The sequence below is a fragment of the Geotrypetes seraphini genome, chromosome 12 (assembly GCF_902459505.1).
Source record: "Geotrypetes seraphini chromosome 12, aGeoSer1.1, whole genome shotgun sequence".
Classification (NCBI taxonomy): Eukaryota; Metazoa; Chordata; class Amphibia; order Gymnophiona; family Dermophiidae; genus Geotrypetes; species Geotrypetes seraphini.
Window position 1 is genome coordinate 82,293,250 of NC_047095.1, and position 22,003 is coordinate 82,315,252.

A 22,003-nucleotide genomic window follows, 5' to 3' on the forward strand; every position below is an offset into this window, starting at 1 on the left:
TTGCACAGAAGAACTGAAAGAAATCTCTGTGAACCTGAAAGATGTAATTGGCCAAATAGACAAGTTAAAGAGCAGCAAATCATCTGAGCAGACATCTCAGGGTACTAAAAGAGTTTAAAAATAAAATTGCAGGTCTACTGTGCAATCTGTAACATGTTATTAAAATTGTTTACAGTACCTGAAGATTGGAAGGTGACTAATGTAATGCTAGTTTTTAAAAAGGGTTCCAGGAAACTAGAGTCTGTCTAAGAACATATCCTCTTGTATAATGAACCTAGAATCCTGGGCCCACACTGTGCAAATGAAATTGAATGAGTCCAAAACAAGACTTCTTTGGCTCGGTCCAAAACTAGATCACCTACCCACCTCCATCCCACTACCCTCTGGCTCCTCTCTGCAGCTTGAGTTCTCGAGCAAGGTCTTGGGCATCATCATTGATTCCACATTGTCCTTCAATGACCACCTCCAATCCTTGGTAAAAAAATGCTTTTTCAGCCTTCACATGCTAAGGAAAGTTAGATTCTGCTTCCATCAAAAACATTTTACCCTCCTTGTCCAATCCATCATCCTCTCCAGATTGGACTATTGCAACTCTATCTACTTAAGCCTAACTAAGAAAAACCTCCACAGACTCCAACGGATTCAGAATGCCGCGGCCAAGCTCATCTTCGCTAAAAGTAAATTTGACCATGTCTCCCCGCTCCTGGCCAAGCTCCACTGGCTTCCGATAATCGCCAGGGTCCACTATAAATGCGCCTGTTTAACTTTCAAAATCCTATATGGTATCCTCCCTCCCTTTATCCCTCTTTCTTGGAATTCCTCAAACCCTAATACCACCAGATCCTCCCACAAATTAAAACTATCCTTTCTCTCGCTAAAAGGCATTTCCCACACAGGAAAGCTAGGGACCTCCCTCCACTTCAAAATCACTGAGCTCTGGAACAACCTTACTTCCCCTCTTCGGAACTTGAGCTCTCTCCAAGTTTTCCGCAAACATCTGAAAACCTGGCTTTTCTCAAAAAATGTAAGTCTCCCTCCAACTTAGGAATCAAGGAATCTTATATCTTGGCATCCCAAGTCCTCTAAATTTTCTTCACACTTCTACCTCTAACCCTCTGTTGTAGTTCCTTCCTATTTCTCCTACTGTAAACCGCGTCGAGCTCTACGAACGTGGAGATGATGCGGTATACAAACCTAAGGATTAGATTAGATTAGAGTAAGCATATGTCGGAGCCAGGTAAACATATTTACAAATGATCTGGTAGCAGCTAGTATAAATTACTGAACACATTTACATGGTTTAATGGGACAGGGTGAACATAGTCATCTAAAGTAAGTCTTGCCTCATCAATTTGCTACATTTTTTTGACCATTGGATGCCTCCACTGGGTCAGACCCGAGGTCCATCGTGCCCAGCAGTCCGCTCACGCGGCGGCCCAAACAGGTCCAGGACCTGTGCAGTAATCCTCTATCTATACCCTTCTATCCCCTTTTCCAGCAGGAAATTGTCCAATCCTTTCTTAAACCCCAGTACCGTACTCTGCCCTATTACGTCCTCTGGAAGTGCATTCCAGGTGTCCACCACACGTTGGGTAAAGAAGAACTTCCTAGCATTCATTTTGAATCTGTCCCCTTTCAACTTTTCCGAATGCCCTCTTGCTCTTTTATTTTTTGAAAGTTCGAAGAATCTGTCCCTCTCTATGTCCTTCATGATCTTGTAAGTCTCTATCATATACCCTCTAAATCTCCTCTTCTCCAGGGAAAAGAGACCCAGTTTCTCCAATCTCTCAGCGTATGAAAGGTTTTCCATCCCTCTTATCAGACATGTCGCTCTCCTCTGAACTCTCTCGAGTAACGCCATATCCTTCTTAAGGTATGGTGACCAATATTGGAAGTACTCCAGATGCAACGGCAGGATAACTTCTTTCGTTCTGGTTGTAATACCCTTCTTGATTATACCCAGCATTCTATTTGCTCTCTTAGCAGCTGCTGCGCACTGTGCCGTTGGCTTCATTGTTAAGTCCACCATTACCCCCAAGTCTCTTTCTTGGGTACTCTCATTCAATAATATCCCTCCCATCGTATAGTTGTACCTCGAGTTTCTGCTTCCCATATGTAATACTTTACATTTCTCAACCTTAAACTTAATCTGCCATCTCGTTGCCCATTCCCCTAGTTTGTTCAAGTCCCTTTGCAATTTTTCGCAGTCCTCTTTAGTCCGAGCTCCACTAAATAGTTTGGTGTCGTCTGAAAATTTTATTCTCTCACACTTCATTCCTGTTTCTAGATCATTTATGAATATATTAAATAGCAGCGGCCCGAGCACCGAGCCCTGCGGTACACCACTCGTGACCCTCCTCCAGTCCGAGTAGTGGCCCTTCACTCCTCCTATGTTTCCTACCCTCCAAAGGGAGCCAATTGATGTAGTGCAGGGGTGTCCCAACCTTTTGGCTTCCCTGGGTCGCATTGGCCGAAAAAAATATTTTTGGGGCCGCGCAAACGCTGCAGCAAGACAGAGGGAGGCGGCAAGACGGTAAACACCTCGGGGCAGCAGAGGAAAATACTGCATCACCCTCGACCGGGACCGCACAAAATACTTCACGGGGTCGCATGCAGCCCTTGGGCCGCAGGTTGGATACCCCTGATGTAGTAGTGTATCTATATTTTCAGAAAGTTTTTGGCCAAGTCTCTTGTGGGGGAAACGCCTGAGAAAATTTAAAAAAAAGCATGGATTGGGAACTGATTAAAAGATAGAAAAAAGATAGGATTAAGTGGCCAATTCTTTCAGTGGAGGAAAGTTGAATAGTGGAGTGCTGCAAGGATTTGTACTGGGATCAGTGCTTTTTTATTTTTTTTTTTAACATATTTACAAATGATCTGGAATTAGAAAAACAAGTGAGGTAATCAGATTTGCAGATGATACGAACCTATTACAAGTTGAGAAATTGCGTGCAGACTGTTGAAATTACAGAAGGACCTTGGGACACTAGAAGACTGGGTATCCTAATGGTAGATGATGCATATTGGAAAGAATAATCCAAATTATAGTTGTATGATGCTAGGTTTCACATTAAGAGTCACCACCAAGGAAAATGATTTAGGTTTTATTGTGGACATTAAAATCTGTTGCTCAGTGTATGGCAATGATAAAAAAACAAACAAGCAAACATATTTTAATCATGTTTCTCCCCTTTTAGCAGACTTTCATTGGTTTTCAGTTGCCTGTGGAATTCACTTTAAAATTTTCTTGCTCATTCATAAAACATTGTATTCTGTTAAACCTATCTCTCCCAGTTACTGGTCCCCAGTATGCCAATCAGCTTCTATTGCTTCTTAACAATATTGACCTAGCTGTTACTGGGTAAAATGCTTTTAGTTATTTTGCTTCTGCAGTATTGAACTCGATAACTCCACCTAAAAATCTGTGACCTCTGGTTTTCACTTTAAGGCTGGCCTCAAGACTTAAATCTTTGGGTCATATAATGGTGCCCTTGGGATAGACGGCAGTTGGCATATCTTCTGATTTTTCTTCTCTGTTCTGTCTACTGTCGGAACTCCTTTGGTTATAATTACTGATTTGTTTTTCCTCCTTTCACTTTTTATTTTTTAATTGTAAAGGAGTAAGGGTTGAGAAAGGCAAGGGATATGCTGTGGTAAGAGGAGAGATCAGAAAAGCAGAGAATATCCTGGGCTATGTGGGTGGGAGTGTGAAGGGGTGATACTCAGCTACAGGAAAGGAGGTTGGGAAGGAGAAGGCAAAGGGAGTTGGACAATAATCCCTTAGGACAGGGGTAGACAACCACAATCCTCAAGGGCCATAACCCAGTGGGTTTTCAAGATTTCCACAATGAATATGTATGAGATTGATTTGAATGTACTTCTTCATTGTATGCAAATAGATCTCAAACATATTCATTGTGGAAATCTTGAAAACCCAATGAGGTGGTGGCCCTTGAGGACTGTGGTACCCCTGCTTCAGTGGTAGGTTAACTGATTGATTTTTTGTATAGTGTGCTGTTTTAGGATGCCATATTAGTGAGGAACTATTCATGTTGCTGCCTTAAATACTGTTATGAGAACACTGATTAAAGATCTGCCTTCCAAATTAAAGATTCTGAAACACTTTTAATATCACAAGGCCCCCCAAATGATGATAATTTTAAAATGTCTTAATTTTTGCAGATTTGGAGATGGACCTCGCCCACCCAAAATGGCTCGATTTGATGGCAGTGGAGGAGGTGGATTCCGAGGCCGTGGAAGTAACCAAGGTGGTTCTGGATACAGAGGTGGAGGCTATGGTGGAGCATCCAATTCCTACAGGGGTGGCTCAAACAGCTATGGAGGTGGCGGAAACAGGGGAAGCTTTGGAGGGAGTGGTGGAAACCGGGGAGGCTATGGAGGTGGTGGTGGAAATCGAGGCAACTTCAGAGGTGGCAGCAGTGGAAATCGAGGTAGTTACGGAGGTGGCGGTGGAAATCGTGGCGGTGGGAATCGTGGCTATGGAGGTGGCGGTGGAAATCGAGGCAGCTATGGAGGTGGTGGAAATCGAGGCGGCTATGGAGGTGGTGGAAATCGAGGCGGCTATGGAGGTGGCGGTGGAAATCGAGGCGGATATGGTGGACGAGGTGGAAATCGAGGAGGCTATGGAGGCGGTAGCTATGGAGGCGACGGTGGATTTTGAAAATTGTGCAATTGCTGCAGTTCATACAGTAACACTTTTCCTGGTAATTGGTATTGGAAGACATGCATGTAATAATTTTCATGAATGAACTTCCTTTCCTGCTTCCAATAGAGACGTTCCAGCTTTCTCCTCCCCCAAAACATGTGAACTTTTGAAACATTTTGTTGCTATACTGGTAAGTATTCTGTGTAAAATATTCAGTTCTGTACCACACTGGTTTGTATTTTTACCCCTATCCATAATAAAATGTCTTATGTTTAGAAACTCTTTTCTTTTTCTGAAATGAATAACACAGTGACAGTATAATTGATATGGCAGTCTGTGCACTTCATAAGCTAAACAAATAACATTTTTCCCATTTCATTTCTACCCATGTACAGTACATACCAGGCATTCTCTCTTATTTTATTAAAAAGCATCAGTCACTGTTAAAATAGATAATTCACATTTTTAAATATAAAATTAATTAAATTTGTAACGTAATCTGACCTTCCTCTTGGCCCTCTCCTACCTATATTTCCTCTTCTCTTTTTTCCCTCTTCATCCAGGTCGTGCAGGTGCAAGACCGGAGGGCTAGGACTTTGATGGGAAGATAGGACTCAATTAGGAAACCGAGGTGGCATGGGGGCCCCTTCTGGTGATTTAGACAGGTCGTGACCTGTTTGGGCCGCCGCGGGAGCGGACTGCTGGGCAGGATGGACCTATGGTCTGACCCGGCGGAGGCACTGCTTATGTTCTTATGTTCTTATCTGTACATTAAACCCTACTTAAGGTAATAGCACATAGCTTACCTTTAGCATAGGAATTCTAAATTGTAATTTGAAATTCTACTGACTTCAGTCCATTAGGTACTACATCTATATGTAGAATATGACATTGTGATGGTATGCATCACCAGGAACCTCAGATCTGGAAAGTATTATAGGAAAGTATAGTAGTAGTAAACTATTATAGGAAGACCTGTGTTAGCCAGAACGACCGGAAGTGATCAGAAGTGACCAAACCGAACCTCCAGACACTTGCTGGAGTCCGGATCATGACAATTTCTGGCAGTGGTGGGATTGTGAAACTGCCCGATGACAAATGGAGTTGAAGATATTCAGTGAAAGTCCTGTCATCAGCCCTGAAGAGAGTATAGCATCAGAAGCTAGTCTAAAGTGTCTGACTGAGCAATTACAAAGTCAGCAGGAAACAGTGGAATGACACTTTGCCCAAGCGTTAGACCAACAGTGGCAAAGACTGCAACCTATTTTTCAAATATTAGAGGCACAGGTAAGAGAACTACCGTATATATTCAAATATAAACAGACCTGAATATAAACCAAGGTGACCTTTTCCTCCCCCCAAAAAGGAAGAAAACGTTTGAATCAAATATAAACCAGGGGGGTTGATATTCAAGTACAATGCCTTGCCAGGCTGTGCACCCAGCCCCCTCACTTCCCTGCCAGTCTCTGCACCCAGCTCCTTTCCTCCCAATGTCTTGCAGGCCTCCATCAGGCCTGCCGTAAGTCCTAGTGGTCCAGTAGGGATCCCTCCTGTCCTAGCCTATTCTAAGAACTTTTACCTCCCTGGTAGTCCAGCGGTGAACCATGACAGGAGCGACCTTCCTTTGCTCCTGCCTATGCACAGCCTCTAGCTGATTGGCTGCCTCGAGTTCTCACAGTCATAGTAACATTGTAGATGACGGCAGATAAAGACCCAAAAGGTCCAACCAGTCTGCCTAACCTGATTCAATTTTAAGTTTTTTATTCTTCTTGGCTATTTCTGGCAAGAATCCAAAGCTCTATCTGTTACTGTTCTTGGGTTCCAACTACTGAAGTCTCCATCAAAGCTCACTCCAGCCCATCTACACCATCCCAGCCATTAATGCCCTCCCCAGCCCATCCTCAACCAAACGGACATAAACAGGCACAGTCCATGCAAGTCTACCCAGTACTGGCCTTAGTTCAATATTTACCATTTTCTGATTCTAGATCCTCTGTGTTCATCTCATGCTTCTTTGAACTCCGTCACCGTTTTCCTCTCCACCACCTTTCTTGGGAGCGCATTCCAGGCATCCACCACCCTCTGTAAAGTATAATTTCCTAACATTGCTCTTGAATCTACCACCCCTCAACCTCAAATTATGTCCTCTGGTTTTACCATTTTCCTTTCTCTGGAAAAGATTTTGTTCTATGTTAATACCCTTCAAGTATTTGAACATCTGAATCATATCTCCCCTGTCCCTCCTTTCCTCTAGGGCATACATATTCAGGGCTTCCAGTCTCTCCTCATACATCTTCTGGCACAAACCTCCTATCATTTTCGTCGCCCTCCTCTGGACTGCTTCATCTTCTTATATCCTTCGCCAGATACAGTCTCCAAAACTGAACACAATGCTCCAAGTGGGGCTCACCAACGACCTGTACAGGGGCATCAACACCTTCTTCCTTCTGCTGGCTATGCCTCTCTTTATACAGACCAGCATCATTCTGGCAGCAGCCACTGCGTTGTCACACTGTTTTTTTGCCTTTAGATCTTTGGACACTATCACCCCACGGTCCCTCTCCCCATCCGTGCATATCAGCCTCTCGCCTCCCAGCATATACGGTTTCTTCCATTTATTAATCCCAAAATGCATTACTGTGCATTTCTTTGCATTGAATTTTAGTTGCCAGACATTCCTCTAACTTTTGCAGATCCTTTTTTATATTTTCCACTCCCTCTTCGGTGTCTACTCTGTTACAAATCTTGGTATCATCTGCAAAAAGGCACACTTTTCCTTCTAACCCTTCAGCAATGTCACTCACAAACATATTGAACAGGATTGGCCCCCCAGCACCGAATCCTGAGGGACTCCACTACTCACCTTTCCTACGTCTGAGCGACTTCCATTGACCACCATCTTCTGGCATCTGTCCGACAGCCAGTTTCTAACCCAGTTCACCACTTTGGGTCCTAACTTCAGCCCTTCAAGTTTGTTCAAGAGCTTCCTATGAGGAACGGTGTCAAAGGCTTTGCTGAAATCTAAATAAATGACATCTAACGTATGTCCTCGATCCAGTTCTCTGGTCACCCAATCAAAAAATTCAATCAGGTTCTTTTGGCACGATTTACCTTTAGTAAAGCCATGTTGCCTCAGATCCTGTAACCCATTAGATTCTAGGAAGTTCGCTATCCTTTCTTTCAGCAACACTTCCATTATTTTTCCAACAACCTAAGTGAGGCTTATCGGCCTGTAGTTTCCTGCTTTATCTCTATGACCACTTTTGTGAATAGGGACCACATCCGCTCTCCTCCAATCCCCAGGAACCACTCCCGTCTCCAGAGATTTGTTGAACAAGTCTTTAATAGAACCCGCCAAAACCTCTCTAAGCTCCCTCAGTATCCTGGGATGGATCCCGTCTGGTCCCATCGCTTTGTCCACCTTCAGTTTTTCATAAACATTTTCCTCCATGAACAGTGCAGAATCTATTCAATTTTCTTGTGTTACTTTGCCAGACAATCTCGGTCCTTCTCCAGGATTTTCTTCTGTGAACACAGAATAGAAGTATTTGTTTAGCATGTTTGCTTTTTCCTCATCAGTCTCCACATATCGGTTTCCAGCATCTTTTAGTTTAGCAATTCCATTTTTCATCTTCCTCCTTTTAATAATTTTCACAAGAACTCGCAGTAGCTAATCAGCTAGTGGCTTTGCATGGGCAGGAGCAAAGGAAGGTCGCTCCTGCCGCGGTTCAATTCTGGACTACCGGGGATTATAAAGGTACACGGGAGAGGTGGAAGGAAGATAAAAATTTTAAATCCCTGGACCACCAGGGATTTAAAAGGTACACCGGGGAGGGAAGTAAAGGTTATTAGTTGATCGGGACAGGAGACGGAAGGGATCTCTCCTGTCCTTACCAGGTCTCAAGTCAGGCCCGGCAAAGGCCTGCAACAGGTTCAGGAGGGGGGCGGGTCATCGCTGACCCGAATATAAACTGAGACCTCTTCTTTGGGCCCAAAAATTTCTCTCTGTTTATATTCAAATATATATGAGTACATCATCTTGCTGATGAAGTACAGCAGATGGTATCCTGAGAAAACCCTGAACAATGTGTGTGGGGGAGGGGGGGCTGGAACCACCCTACCCAGAGGCCAAAGGCTAGACTAAGACCTTAATCTTGACCATGATGGGGCCAGAGGATGACCCCCAAAGCCTGCTTAAACACGTTTGAGAGAGTAGCTACCATGGTCGAGTGGACATTTATCTGGCACCCTACTTGATTAGAGAAGTACAAGCCACATACCAAGCTTTGGATGAGATCAAAGCCCTAGAATATCAAGAAGTTAAAAAAAGCCATCCAAGACCATCTAGACCTGTTGCCAGAGGGCTATCAAAAGAAATTTAGAAGCTGAGTGTTCCAAAAAGGAGAGAGACAAAGAGCGGTCACCCAGACTTTATTACATTGGGTCACAAGATGGTTGATGCCCGAACACAATTCCCTTGAGGTAATGAATCAAATAATGCTGGAACAATTTTTAAATATGCTGCCAATTCCTTTACATATGGGTCTCATAACAAGCCCCCTCTTCCCTTGCAAAGCCACTGAGCTAGCAGATCTGGTATTTGGAAGCCAAAAAAAGGGAGTAGGAACCCGGGAAATCCTTGGAAAAGGGCCATCTGATTACCTTTTTGAAAGGAGAGCTCCAGGAAAGGAAACTAGTAGGATACCCAGAACACCAGGAAATATATCTTCCCACATAGAGAGGGTAGGTAGGTGAGATCCCTTAAGTGGTCTAATTTTAGAAAAGTGCCCCATCGCACCATCACGGATTTTGAGAAAACTTTGTATGCTGAATCTTACAGGACTCAAACTAACTTTGGTAAAGTTTAAGATTTGCCAGTGAAACACTTGCGGAGATATAGCGTTTTGTTTGATACCATGCTGCAATCATGTATGATATCCCTATAAAAGTTATGCAACTTTGAATCAAAAAAATTTCCTTGGTTATATAAGCAAAACTAATGAAACTTGGTGATCTTATTCAAATTTCACGATCTATTCAATGGAACTAATGTGGGTTTTCATTTTTTTGAAACTGATGTATATAAAAGGCCTCAATGTGAACCAAAAAAAATGCACAACTAAAAAAATTTCAAAATTTAGCCTGTAATAATGAAGCTATCCCTGTAAAATTTTGTCCATTATTTTGTGACATGACTGTTCTCAAATATACAATTTCAACTTATAAGCTAATCTTATTACTTTAAATTTTGAGATTTTTTAAAAAAACATGAAAAATGGGGTATTTTCAAACAGATTTTGCATAAAGGTAATCTAGAAAAAATTTCACACCAACTCTAATAGAGCATGTTTCAAACCCCATGAAAAAGATAGTTTTATATTTCAACACCAGCATTTAATGTCCGAAAATAAGGGTTAAAGTTTAACAAGCTACTGTAGACTTATAGTGTATCTTTCAATGTTTATAAGTATTTATCAGAAACATTAATGTTATATATATTTGCTATATACGTTTGACACAACTGCTGACATCAATTCTATAAATTTAGCAAGCAGTACACAGGTTTAGCATATTGCTGTTTTATATTTAATAAGCAGCACATGAGTTTAGCATCTATTATAATAAAATGCTAGCCGCGCATGCACACTCTCGCGTGTTCCCTGAGATCTGATCTGACGCGCTGTGCCCACGGCGAGAGTGTGCATGCGCGTACTACGTCACCAGCTGACGATCGCCTCCACAAGCCCGCTCCCAACCAGCTGACGATCGCCTCCACAAGCCGGGACTGGGGCACAAAGAGCGCCTCCTGCCCCCCCCCATTCTGGGACGAACCGAAAAACGGAGCCGGCCCGGCCTCCGCGAAAGACCAGAGGAGTCCAGCAACTTTCCAACCTGGCTCTTGCGATGACCCCGCCGCCTGGGACCCGAGTCCTTTGCCCCTCCCTTCCCTTGGACCCGACTACGAACCTGGCGATTCAAGCAGCGTGTGCAGCAGTCTTCACACGCTGCTTTGGGCCCTTCTACTGCCTTGATTTGCTCTGCTCCAGGGTTTACACCCCTCTCAGGATCGAGGCGGATGCCTTCCTTCTGGATTGCAGATGAGCGTGATCGGAGGAACACCCCCATCTGCAGGTACGGATTGCGCTATAGCGATCACCGCGCATGCGCAGACCATCTATAGATGGTCTGAGCATGCACGGGACCTCCGGGCCGTCGGAGTTGGTTTTGTTGTTTTTTTTTTTTTGCCTTCTTTATTTTGTAACACCAGCCAGAGAACCTAAAAGTGCTGTCTGCCTGCCTTCCAGCCTCGAACACCCTGCCTGCCCCGACTCCCACCCTTCCCCGCACTGCAAGCCTGTGGTTTTAACCTGTGAGCTTAAGCGGGTTCAAACCACAGGCTCCCAAAAGTTCCTCAATCGCCTATTAGAAAAATAATAGGCAATCAAGGAACTTTTAGGAGCCCATGGGTTTAACCCGCTTAAGCCCGTGGGTTAAAACCACGGGCTTGCAGTGCGGGGAAGGGTGGGAGAGTTCGGGACAGGCAGGCAGCGTGTTCGGGGCAGGAAGGCAGGCAGCATGTTCGGAGCTTCAGGCTGACAGGGCAGAGAGCAGGGCGACAGAAGGCAGGGCAGCCAGAAAGGGCTTCAGCGACTGGTCCTCAGCAGTCGCTTTTTTTTGATCAGCCAGACCAGTCGGTGTTGCAGGGTTTTCTTTAGTGAATCGCGTCCCTGCCTATTTTGCATGCCGTTGCCCTCATTTGCATGCGCGGATCGGAGGATGGTTGGAAGAGAGATAAGTGAATCGGGCCGGGGTCACAAACCGATCGGTGCTTTGTGAATCTAGTCCTATGTGCTTACCCTGGTAAGCTCTTTTCCAGTAGATAGGTGAGACATTCTAGTCCATAGGTTATTTCCCTTTAACCGCATGGATTGCAGAAGAATTCCATCCGTCATCGGTAGCTTCACTTTAAATTTAGTGCTGCCTGCGGTGCACACCAAAGGAGCGCGCTTAAGCAGATCCTGCTCCTTATTACACTCCTTTCTGCGCTTCCTTGTACTGTTTTGTCATTAGAATGGTTTTTATGGAGATGTAGTTTTTTATAATATTTATGAAAAAAAATTTTTTTTTTTAACTTTTGTTCTTAATGTTTCCTTTTCTATTTTTAATTGAGTTCTTTTCTTGATGAATGTGATTTATGCATTGTAAACCACTTGGATCCTTTTAGGCCGTTATGTGGTATATAAAGTTTTTAAGAAACATTTCCAAATTATTTATCTAAAAATGCCACTCTGCTCCCTACTCTACCTCTGCGGCCTCTCCACTTCCTCCAACCCACACTCTGCCTACCCTAGCATGCATACCCAAATTCCAGTATTTTTGGGTCATCTGCCACAACCGTAATTCCATTGTTCTACAAATGTCCCACGCCCTAGATTCTTACTTCTAAATCCTCTTATTCCATCTTCTTCAATCCCAACCCTCCTCCTCCTGGCCTCAAACTAAACTTGGCCTCCTAAATGTTCGATCTATTAGAAATAAGCATCATTTACTACTATTATTTCTATAGCGCTACCAGATGCAAGCAGAGCTGCAGAGTAAGAAAACAGCCAGATGCATCATATGCATTTACATATTTCCTGAAATAACAACCACTTGGTTTTTATATATTGGATGTTTTCATATATTGGACTGTCATATCAGCCAAGCAATATTTCAATTTCTTCTTGCACTACCAGGATTTCTTATCATATGACTGGCAGATCGTTATCAGTGGTAGGGGGGTAGGAATCTATTTGCTGATGATAGGTTGTCATATGGAAGTGTGGTACCAAGTTACTGTATCTCAGAGAAGAGAGAATGTAAAGTTTACGTTCAGATAGGATTGCCTGATAGCATTAGTAAATAAGCAACTAACACCCAGCTCCTTCTAACACACCCTTGTGAAGGAATATTAACAAAGACCTAGACATTCTTTTTCACTCATTAATGTGACAGCTACTATGAATGTAAGATAATATATTATAGCTAGGGTTACCATCTGGCTCCAGAAAAAGGAGGATGGATTGAGACATTTGGGTTTTACTGCCATTGAAAGCAATGGAAGTAAAACCCGGTTATCTCAATCCATCCATATAGCAACCCTAATTATAGCTCCATAGTTTTAATGTTAGAATGGGCAATACTACTACTATTATTTCTATAGCACTGCCAGACGCACACAGTGCTGCAGTCACAAAGAGTAAGAAAATAGTCCCTGCTCGAAAGAGCTTACAATCTAAACAGGCAAGACAGACAAACAGGATGCCATGGATACATTTAAGCGGAACGGTGTAGGTGTATGTGTGTGCCACAGGACTTGCAGTACGTGGGTGTCTGGTTCCATGTGTGCAGGAGCCAAGTATTTCTGACGGAGTCCAGGACGAACAAGCTTCGGAGTGCAGATGGAAGATGTTAGTGGCTCCAGCCCCGACAGCCTGGCAGTATCTGCAGGTATTGGGTCTATTGGTGGCGACCATAGATGTGATCTGTGGGCAAGGGCTCACATCCGTTCTCTTCAGTTGTCCCTTCTGTCCCGGTGGAATCCTCAGTGGGATATGCTGGAGTGAAGTTGCCATGCTTGGCAATGACTCGCAGCTATATGGTGCTGTGATTGATCCTGGTTTCTCTGTAGAGGGCTCCCTCTACACATCTTGGACTGGGTGACCCTGGCGACAGACGTGAGTCTCTTCGGTTGGGGAGCAGTTTGCCGGTTTGTGCCGGTCCATTGTTGGACTGCGTTGGAGAGCAGATGGTTGTTCAATCGGCTGGAGATGTGTATGGTCTGTCTGGCCTGCTGTGATTTCAAGGGATTCTCTGCGTATTCTCAGACATTGCGCTGGTGGTTGCCTATGTTATCTTGTCAGAGGGGCATGAGGAGGAAGGGCTTCCTCTTGGGCTGACTCTCATGTCTCGCCTGAGATTTGTCGGGCGGCCACATGGGTTTCCCTTCAGATGACAGGCATGCACTTCCACAGAGAAAGCACTATGCAACCTTGTATGAGGCACATGCCGTAAAGAAAGCAGCTGCTGCCACTTTGAAACCTAAAGATGCCACAAAAAGCTTTTCCAACATAATGTCTACTCTGCAATCTTAAGCATCCCCCATCACTAGGGAGGTCCGAGCACCAGATAACCTGCACCACGGCTGAATCTACCTTAGGCTGTGCAAAAACCTGCTGAAAATCATGAGCCAAAACCTGCTGAAAATCATGAGCCAGTGGATAAAGCTTAGACACAGCTTTAGAAAATTGGAAAGAGCCTTCTGGGGTATCCCATTGTTCTGTAACCAGACCAAGAAGCTCTGGATGGGATGTAAAAAAGGAAGACAGCACATTAGAATGGTTAATGACCGAAGCCTGAGATGTGGAAGGTAGAGAATTCAATTTGAGCTCTTTCAGAACATCAGCAATGAAAAGGTGGAAAGAACCATGCTTAAAGAGTCTGCAGACAGAAGAGTCATCACCTAAATCTGGACTCTCAGGGCAGACAAGGTGACTAGTCCCGGCAAGGGTATCCATCCAATAGTGAATCAGTGTCAGGAAACAGAAGAGGCATATCTGAATGGCAACTACTGCAATCAAAATCTGCCACAGGCGGACGAGAGGGCTCCTGAACAGAAATCTCTGCCACTGGAGCAACCAGCTGAGAAAGACCCAACGCACCCTCCAGTTGTGTCAAATGAGAGGAATCTGAAGCACACACTTTCCAGAGGAGCTGAGCAAAGTCCGGTGAAATGTCACACCCCACAACCATGGCAGGGCTCTGTTGAACCACACAAGTCGCCAGAATTGGAATAGAATTGTTTTGTGCCAGACTCCAGAATGACCTCTGGGTGAGATTTTTTTCCCAAAGTCACAGACCCAGGCTGGCTCCCCAGGCCTGGCACAATCAATGTACACATTCAACAGATTAGGGGCTGAGGAACCAATCCCTAACTATTTCAAATCAAGGGATTTTGAGGTTAAAATAAAACTAGATAGTTCTTCTTGACCCAACGTGTGGTGGACACCTGGAATGCGCTTCCAGAGGATGTAATAGGGCAGAGTATGGTACTGGGCTTTAAGAAAGGATTGGACAATTTCCTGCTGAAAAAGGGGATAGAAGGGTATAGAGGATTACACAGGTCCTGGACTTGTTGGGCCGCCGCATGAGCCGGCTGCTGGGCACGATGGACCCCAGGTCTAACCCAGCAGAGGCATTGCTTATGTTATGTTTTTTTTAAAAAATTTTTAATCCAAGATGGCCGCCACCAGCAAATTTGCACCAAAAACAGCAAAATCAAAATCTGAAAATAGCAATTTGGGGACTTGAACCTTACCCTCAGAAACTGTAAAAAATGATTTTTAAAATGTCTAACAAGCCATCCCCTAAGTTCCAAGGAAATAATGGAGGATTTACTCGATCTCAGCAGTGCCAGCCTGTCAGCACTTTCACAGCAGCTGAATGGAGGAAAATGATTTTTCTGCCTCAGAAACTGCTCTAAATGACCAGCCTTGAAGATCTTCAGATTGCCAGTCGTTCTGACACTAACCTCCACCCCCACAGATCCTTGCCATACGATTGGGGGCGAGAAATGCAGCCTGCACACTGAAACCTGGGGGGGTTCACGCCAGATACATACAGCCTGCGCTTAAACTTGTGACAATCTCAACAGACAAACGAACTCCCAGGGGAATGGACTCTGAGACTGCCTCAATAGATCCACCAAAGTTTCTCTGTGAAGCAGCAGTCTGGCTCCGTGTGACTGTGTCCTTTCCTGTGACAGGGAACCACTGGAAAGGGGTCTCATGGTACTGAACCCACTGAAAAAAGGTGAAAAAATAAGAAAAGAAAGAGCATTTTAAAAGACTTCTGGACGGATTGCTTTCAGAAATTGAAACTGGATATGGCTCCAGCTTAGGGGTGGACAAGTTCGGTCCTCGAGGACCACAATCCAGTCGGGTTTTCAGGATTTCCACAATGAATATGCAAGAGATCTATTTACCTCCACTGTATGCAAATAGATCTCATGTATATTCATTGGAGAAATACTGAAAACCTAACTGGACTTCGGCCCTCATTGCCCACCCCTACTCAAGCTCTTAGTGTTGACTTTCTGCAACTCCCAGATTGTGGGTTCGGATTGAACACCTAGCGTATGGAATCCACAAGTGACACAACAGAATATACTGTTTGCACAGGATTAGGTTACCTCGATAATCCTCTTTCTTGTAGAACAGCATAATTCCTTATACCCCACCCTGTCAGATGTCTATTATGCCTGTGTTGACTTGTAGGCCAGTGGCTTGGCTTGAGGTAGCCAAGGAAAAGAAAGTCCTTCGAATGCCAGCATATTAGTGCCAACATCGATAAATGTTAGTGCCGGTTGCATACAGGTAGGTGGTTGCTTTCTCTACTACTGCTATTTCTATAGCACTACCAGATGTACGCAGTGCTTTATGGAGTCACATAGAAGACAGTCCCTGCTCGAAAGAGCTTACAATCTAAATGGACAAACAGAATGTCTGAACCAGGACAAACAGGATATCATGGAAACAGTTAAGGGGAATGTTATTTGTTGAATCAAAAATTTATATGTAGGATGCAGAGAGATCAATCTGAATATCATAAACAATACCTCTCTACTTTCTTTACAGTAGAGACAAGTGATAAGTGTTCTTTCATCTAACTTATCTCCAACAATCTTAAACCTTCAAAAGTTATTTGTTGCCCTGTTGGGTAGTTATCTCTTGTTTGCTATTTCAGAGCAGATTTAATTTATCTAGATCGGGGAGTTCCAGAGTGTGCCACCCCCACCCCTGTTTGCATTTCTTCTCCTAGGAGTTCTCACTTGCTTTGGTATGGAATGAGAGGGTGCACTGCCCAGAGATAAGGGTGTGGAGAGACAAAAATGATTGCCTTCTGCAAGACACTCATGAGTTGGAGTGTTTAACCCATCCATAAGGAATCATATGTTCTACAGGAAAGAGGATTGTTGAAGTAAGAACCTAATCCTTCCTTATCTCTCCCTGGACAGTTAAGGAGTTTATTCAATATTGGCGGTACTAATTCCAATGGAAATTACCATTTCTTAGACAAAGTCAATGAATTTGTTCAATAGGAGGGGTGCTCAAGCATCTACTGTGCTGACTGTTATGATACAAAGTACTTGATAACAAAGTCCTTTTTTGAAAACATATATTCAGAAAATTACCCCCAAAGGGACTTAAGCAAAGGTGCTTGGCATTAAAATAATGAAACTTCTTTCAGATATATTTATTTATTTACACTTCAGCAAGATAACCCTTTTGAAATATAAATTTAACTTATTACTATAACAATATTTAAAAGTGGTATTTTGGTGATAAGTACTGGTACAAAAGTAAGCTAAGGGATAATTTTTTTTTTTAGGAGTTAACAAATGTGGGACACTATCTACAGATGGCAACTCCTGAATGCTATACTGGGTCTTAATGTATTTTACTGTACAATAGCTTTATAAACTGATTTACAACCAGTAAATGTAGATATGATCAATGATATGATTGCTTAGTGGTTTGTGATGAGTAATTTTTTGGATGTGATTACTATGTGACCCAACTTGGATGTTAAGACTGAATATAAATTGTAACAAATAACAGTACACCCTCAAATAGTAACACAAAGTTCTCAATGTTACAAAGTCACTTATTGTTGGAATCCTGCATTAAGATCCTTGTTGACTGGAAATGGAAAGCTCTAAGTCAGTGGTAACCCTCATCAAGCCTAAATGTGGCCCCTCAACTCTTTCCCCAGTACACAATCTCCCCCAAAATCCTACTGTATTCTCACAAGACTGGAGAGAGTATCATGCAGTTCAAACTTACTGTAAGCTATCTAGGTACTGGAAGAAAACAATAGCTTTTCAAAAGGTGGCACCATAAACAAACCGCCAGTGAAAGTATAAGAGGAGATTAAAACCTGTGTGTGTGTGTGGGGGGGGGGGGGGTAAGGAGGAAACTCAAAAGGAATGAGGGTGGAGACAGAATGGTGGAGGTTTCCAAGATCTCTGTCACTTTGTCCAATGCAGTCTTAACTCTCACACTGAACTTTTTTTGACAAACTGGACCCCATGTAAAAAAAACCCCCAGCAAAGATCTCTGCTCTAAGTAATCCAGGAGAAACTACGATTAAAAAAATTTCATAGCAAAATATAGGAGAGATTGAACAGGTAACACTATACATCATGGAGTATTACTTAATGTAAAACAATAAACATCTTTTTTTTTTTAGGAATTTGTAACTCAGTAAAACAAAAGCAGTACTTTTCTTTGTTCCCCTAGTATGTCAGCTGTTCTAGCAATGTGTTAGAGTGGCACATTCAATAAAATCAATGACTGAAGTATTCAATTTAAGACTATTCCAATGTCACCCATAGTATTTGCTTCTAGTTTATTATTGGCCATTTCCAGACTAAGATTCTGCATTGCTTTGGAAAGTGTATCTTCTTCTTTCTTGTCCCCTGCTGCAGCATCTTCCAGAATTTCATCCACTGTGCTAAATAGCTTCTCTTCTGGTTGTACAATGGTAACTCCATAGCCATTATTATTATAAATGTGATTATTATTCATCTTCAGTTTGGGAGCAGGAAGAACCTGTTTGGTGTATAAAACCAGTTTGCTGTTTACTTTTGTGTAATCTATTAAACAGAAAAACATGTAGGTTTTCAAACATCTCTCTAACAGTATGCTGTGTAGTTTTAAAACTTCGTGTCAAAATATTTTTCTCTAAATTCCAATTTCTAAACCTACAAATATTTGTGCACTGTGGAGGTTTAAAAAGGAGATTACTGGAAAAGATCTTAACAGGATAAGTACATAGATAGGTGAGATATTTTAGACCAGTGGTTCTCAACCCTGTCCTAGGGGACTCCCCAGCCAGTCGGGTTTTCAAGATATCCCTAATGAATATGCATGAGAGATTTGCATACCTGTCACTTCTATTATATGCAAATCTCTCTCATGCATATTCATTAGGGATATCTTGAAAACCTGACTGGCTGGTGGGTCCCCTAGGACAGGGTTGAGAACCACTGCTTTAGACCAGGGGTAGGCTCTTCCGGTCCTTGAGCCAGGTCAGGTTTTCAGGATATCCACAATAAATATGCATGAGATAGATTTGCATTTCAAGGAGGCAGTGCATGCAAATCCATCTCATACATATTCATTGTGGCTATCCTGAAAACCTGACCTGGCTCTGGCTCTCGAGGACCGGAATTGCCTACCCCTGCTCTAGACCAGTGGTTCCCAACCCTGTCCTGGAGGACCACCAGGCCAGTTGGGTTTTCAGGATAGCCCTAATGAATTTGCATGGAGGAGGTTTACATGCCTGGCACTTCCATTATATGCAGATCACTCTCATGCATATTCATTAGGGCTATCCTGAAAACCCGACTGGCCTGGTGGTCCTCCAGGACAGGGTTGGGAACCACTGCTCTAGACCATAGGGTTATTTCCGACTACTTGCATGGTCTGCAGAAGAAGTCCATTTCAGGTTTTTCACTCTGCCTCTACTGTACTTCACAGGCTAGTTTAGCGCCCGCTAGCAGTCAGTCCCCAATCACATCTGTAACGACAGGCTAAACTATTCTGCTCAAACAACTAAACCAGGGGTGTCCAATGTCGGTCCTCGAGGTCCACAGTCCAGTCGGATTTTTAGGATTTCCCCAATGAATATACATGAGGTCTATTTGCATGCACTGCTTTTATTGTATGCTAATAGATCTCATGCATATTCATTGGGGAAATCCTGAAAACCCGACTGGATTGTGGCCCTCAAGGACCGACATTGGACACCCCTGAACTAAACAGTACCTTTAACCTCCAACAGAGGCTTTAAAGGAGTTCAGAAGTACTCCTATATACACACACACATACACACAAAATATTGTGAACCCCAAAGGGTTGACCAGTCTCCAAGAAACAGATTGGATAAGCTGAAGGAGACTGAAATCAGAATCTGAAACAGGCACAGCAAGGACAGGTCGGGTATCTAGAATGTCTCACCTATCTAATAAAAAAGATCTTACCAGGGTAAGTACATAATCTCCTTTTCCAGTGCACTAGGTGAGACATTCTAGACCAGTGTTTTTCAACCTTTTTTGGGCAAAGGCACACTTGTTTCATGAAAAAAATCACGAGGCACACCACCATTAGAAAATGTTAAAAAATTTAACTCTCTGCTTATATTGACTATATATAAAGTAATTCTCTTGAATAGGAATCAAATAAACACAAAGAAAGTATTTTATAATTACTTTATTACGAAATAAAAATTATAAAAATTATAAAATACTTTATTCAGTGCGAAACCTGGGCCTGTTTGGCTGAACACAAAGCTGATATTCTGGCTGGAATCGAAGAAAGACACACACGTAGCTCTTCGTCAACAGCTCTCAGTCTCTCTCTGTATTTGGTTTTTATAGCATACAAAAATAGACAAATATACCCTCCATCCTTTTTATTAAACCACAATAGCAGTTTTTAGCGCAGGGAGCTCGCTGAATGTCCAGCACTGCTCTTGACGCTCATAGGCTCCCTGCGCTAAAAACCACTATTGCGGTTTAGTAAAAGGGGACCATATTGTAAAATATAGACAGCAGATATAAATTCAGAACTGTGCATAGTAAGTGAAGGGAAGTTTTCATCTCTGGGAATTTACCCAGTTAACTATTAAGTTATTTGGGCAAATTCCTTTGAAAACTGTGGTAATACTGCCTCCACTTTGCTAAATTTAAAATCAAATCATTTTTCCTACCTTGTCTGGTGATTTCTGGTTGCACTTTCTTCTTCTGACTGTGCATCCAATCTTTCTTCCCTTCTATCAGCCTGTATGCTTTCTCTCCTCCACACCTCATTCCCTCCCCCAACTTTTTCTTCCTCTCTCCCTGACCTTTCTTTCTTTTTTTCTGTTTCTCTTCTTTCCTTCCGTTTCCCTGCCTGCCCCCTTTCTTTCTTTCTCCCTGCCGTTCCCCAAGCCACTGCCACTGCCGCTGCCATCGGGGAACAGGACCCACCAATGGATAACAGGCCCCAAAGCCGACGCGGACGCATGCTCTCCCTGACGTCAATTGTGCAATCGGAGAGGAAGTTCCGCCCAGCCAGGCAGCGATTGGCTGGCCCGAACTTCCTCTCCAACTACAGAATTGACGTCGGGGAGAAGAAGACTTATCGGCTCGATAGATTAGATCGCCAAGACAAAGTGAGTCCTGGGTGATCGACTCACTTTGCCTTGGCGAGCTACTGGCGCCCCTGCCTCGGGCCCCCTGTCAGCTCCGGGCCCTGCGGCACACCAGGCAACATCTCGCGGCACACTAGTGTGCCGCGGAACAGCGGTTGAAAAACACTGTTCTAGACAATAGGGAAGTATTAAAGCAGTCCCCCCCCCCCCCATGAAAGCTAGGGTGAGCTTGCTGCACTGGCCCCACAAGAATGTAAGTGGACTAAATGGCTATTACGGATCCATCTAGAAATCGTAGCCTTAGAAGCAGGAGAACCCCACAGAATAAAATGAATCACCATAACAGGTGGTCAGAAAGCGAAACTCTAGAAAGATTTGCCAATAATGCAGGAGCACTCCGCACACGCCCAAGTTCTTTAGCAGACAAACCTGAGATTAGAATCTGTCAGTTGAACAACCGGGAAAACACACTTCTGGATGAACATGGAAAGCTGAAACCACCTTTGGCAAAAAAGGAAGAAACTGTCTGCTCTTAGGAACTTGGAGCAAAGGGTATCGACACGACAACGCCTACCATTCGGAAACTCAACGATCCCAAGAGAGAGTGACCAGAAAAAAAAAACATTCTGGAGTGTTAAATCCCAGAAAGAAGCATCTCTCAGCAGGTCAAAAGAAGCCCTCGCAAAGCTAGACAGCACCACATTAAGATCCCAGACTGGGAACAGATTCTTATCGGGCAGCCCGACCCAAAGATATTTTTACAACAGCCAGATGCAACTCCAAAGAGAATTGCTAATCCTGGGATCTAGAAACTGAGAGACCGGCCACTGGGATCCACAGAGACGCCACTGTGAAGTCTTTATTCAAACCCACTTGGAGAAAGTAAGAACACCTGAGTCGAATAAGGATCCACCTGTTCTTTGGCACTCCAGCGCTCTAAAAGACATCTACGCCTTACTGTAAACCGACACCAAAGATGACTTGGTAGACCTAAAAAGCTTTAGCTATGACAAGCTACAAATAGCCTTGACGTCTTTTTTGTTTTTAACTGAACGCTCAAGCAGCTAAGCCGTAAAAACAAAATGACTCAGATCCTTCATG

General features: G+C 43.4%; 2 protein-coding genes across 5 annotated transcripts in view; one reads left to right on the top strand and one right to left on the bottom strand.

The window, feature by feature from the left end:
- The window catches only part of DHX9 (DExH-box helicase 9), a 287,744-nt gene extending 282,796 nt beyond the window's left edge, over positions 1-4,948 (top strand). For both annotated transcript variants that reach the window (XM_033916167.1, XM_033916168.1), the window contains one exon: positions 4,183-4,948. In XM_033916167.1, the coding sequence (XP_033772058.1) occupies positions 4,183-4,681 (499 nt within the window). In that variant the 3' untranslated portion in view covers positions 4,682-4,948. The remainder of the gene's footprint in view (positions 1-4,182) is intronic.
- Positions 4,949-16,498: 11,550 nt separating this feature from the next.
- Positions 16,499-22,003, bottom strand: part of SHCBP1L (SHC binding and spindle associated 1 like) — a 325,723-nt gene continuing 320,218 nt past the window's right edge. For all 3 annotated transcript variants that reach the window (XM_033915417.1, XM_033915416.1, XM_033915415.1), the window contains one exon: positions 16,499-18,318. In XM_033915417.1, the coding sequence (XP_033771308.1) occupies positions 18,070-18,318 (249 nt within the window). In that variant the 3' untranslated portion in view covers positions 16,499-18,069. The remainder of the gene's footprint in view (positions 18,319-22,003) is intronic.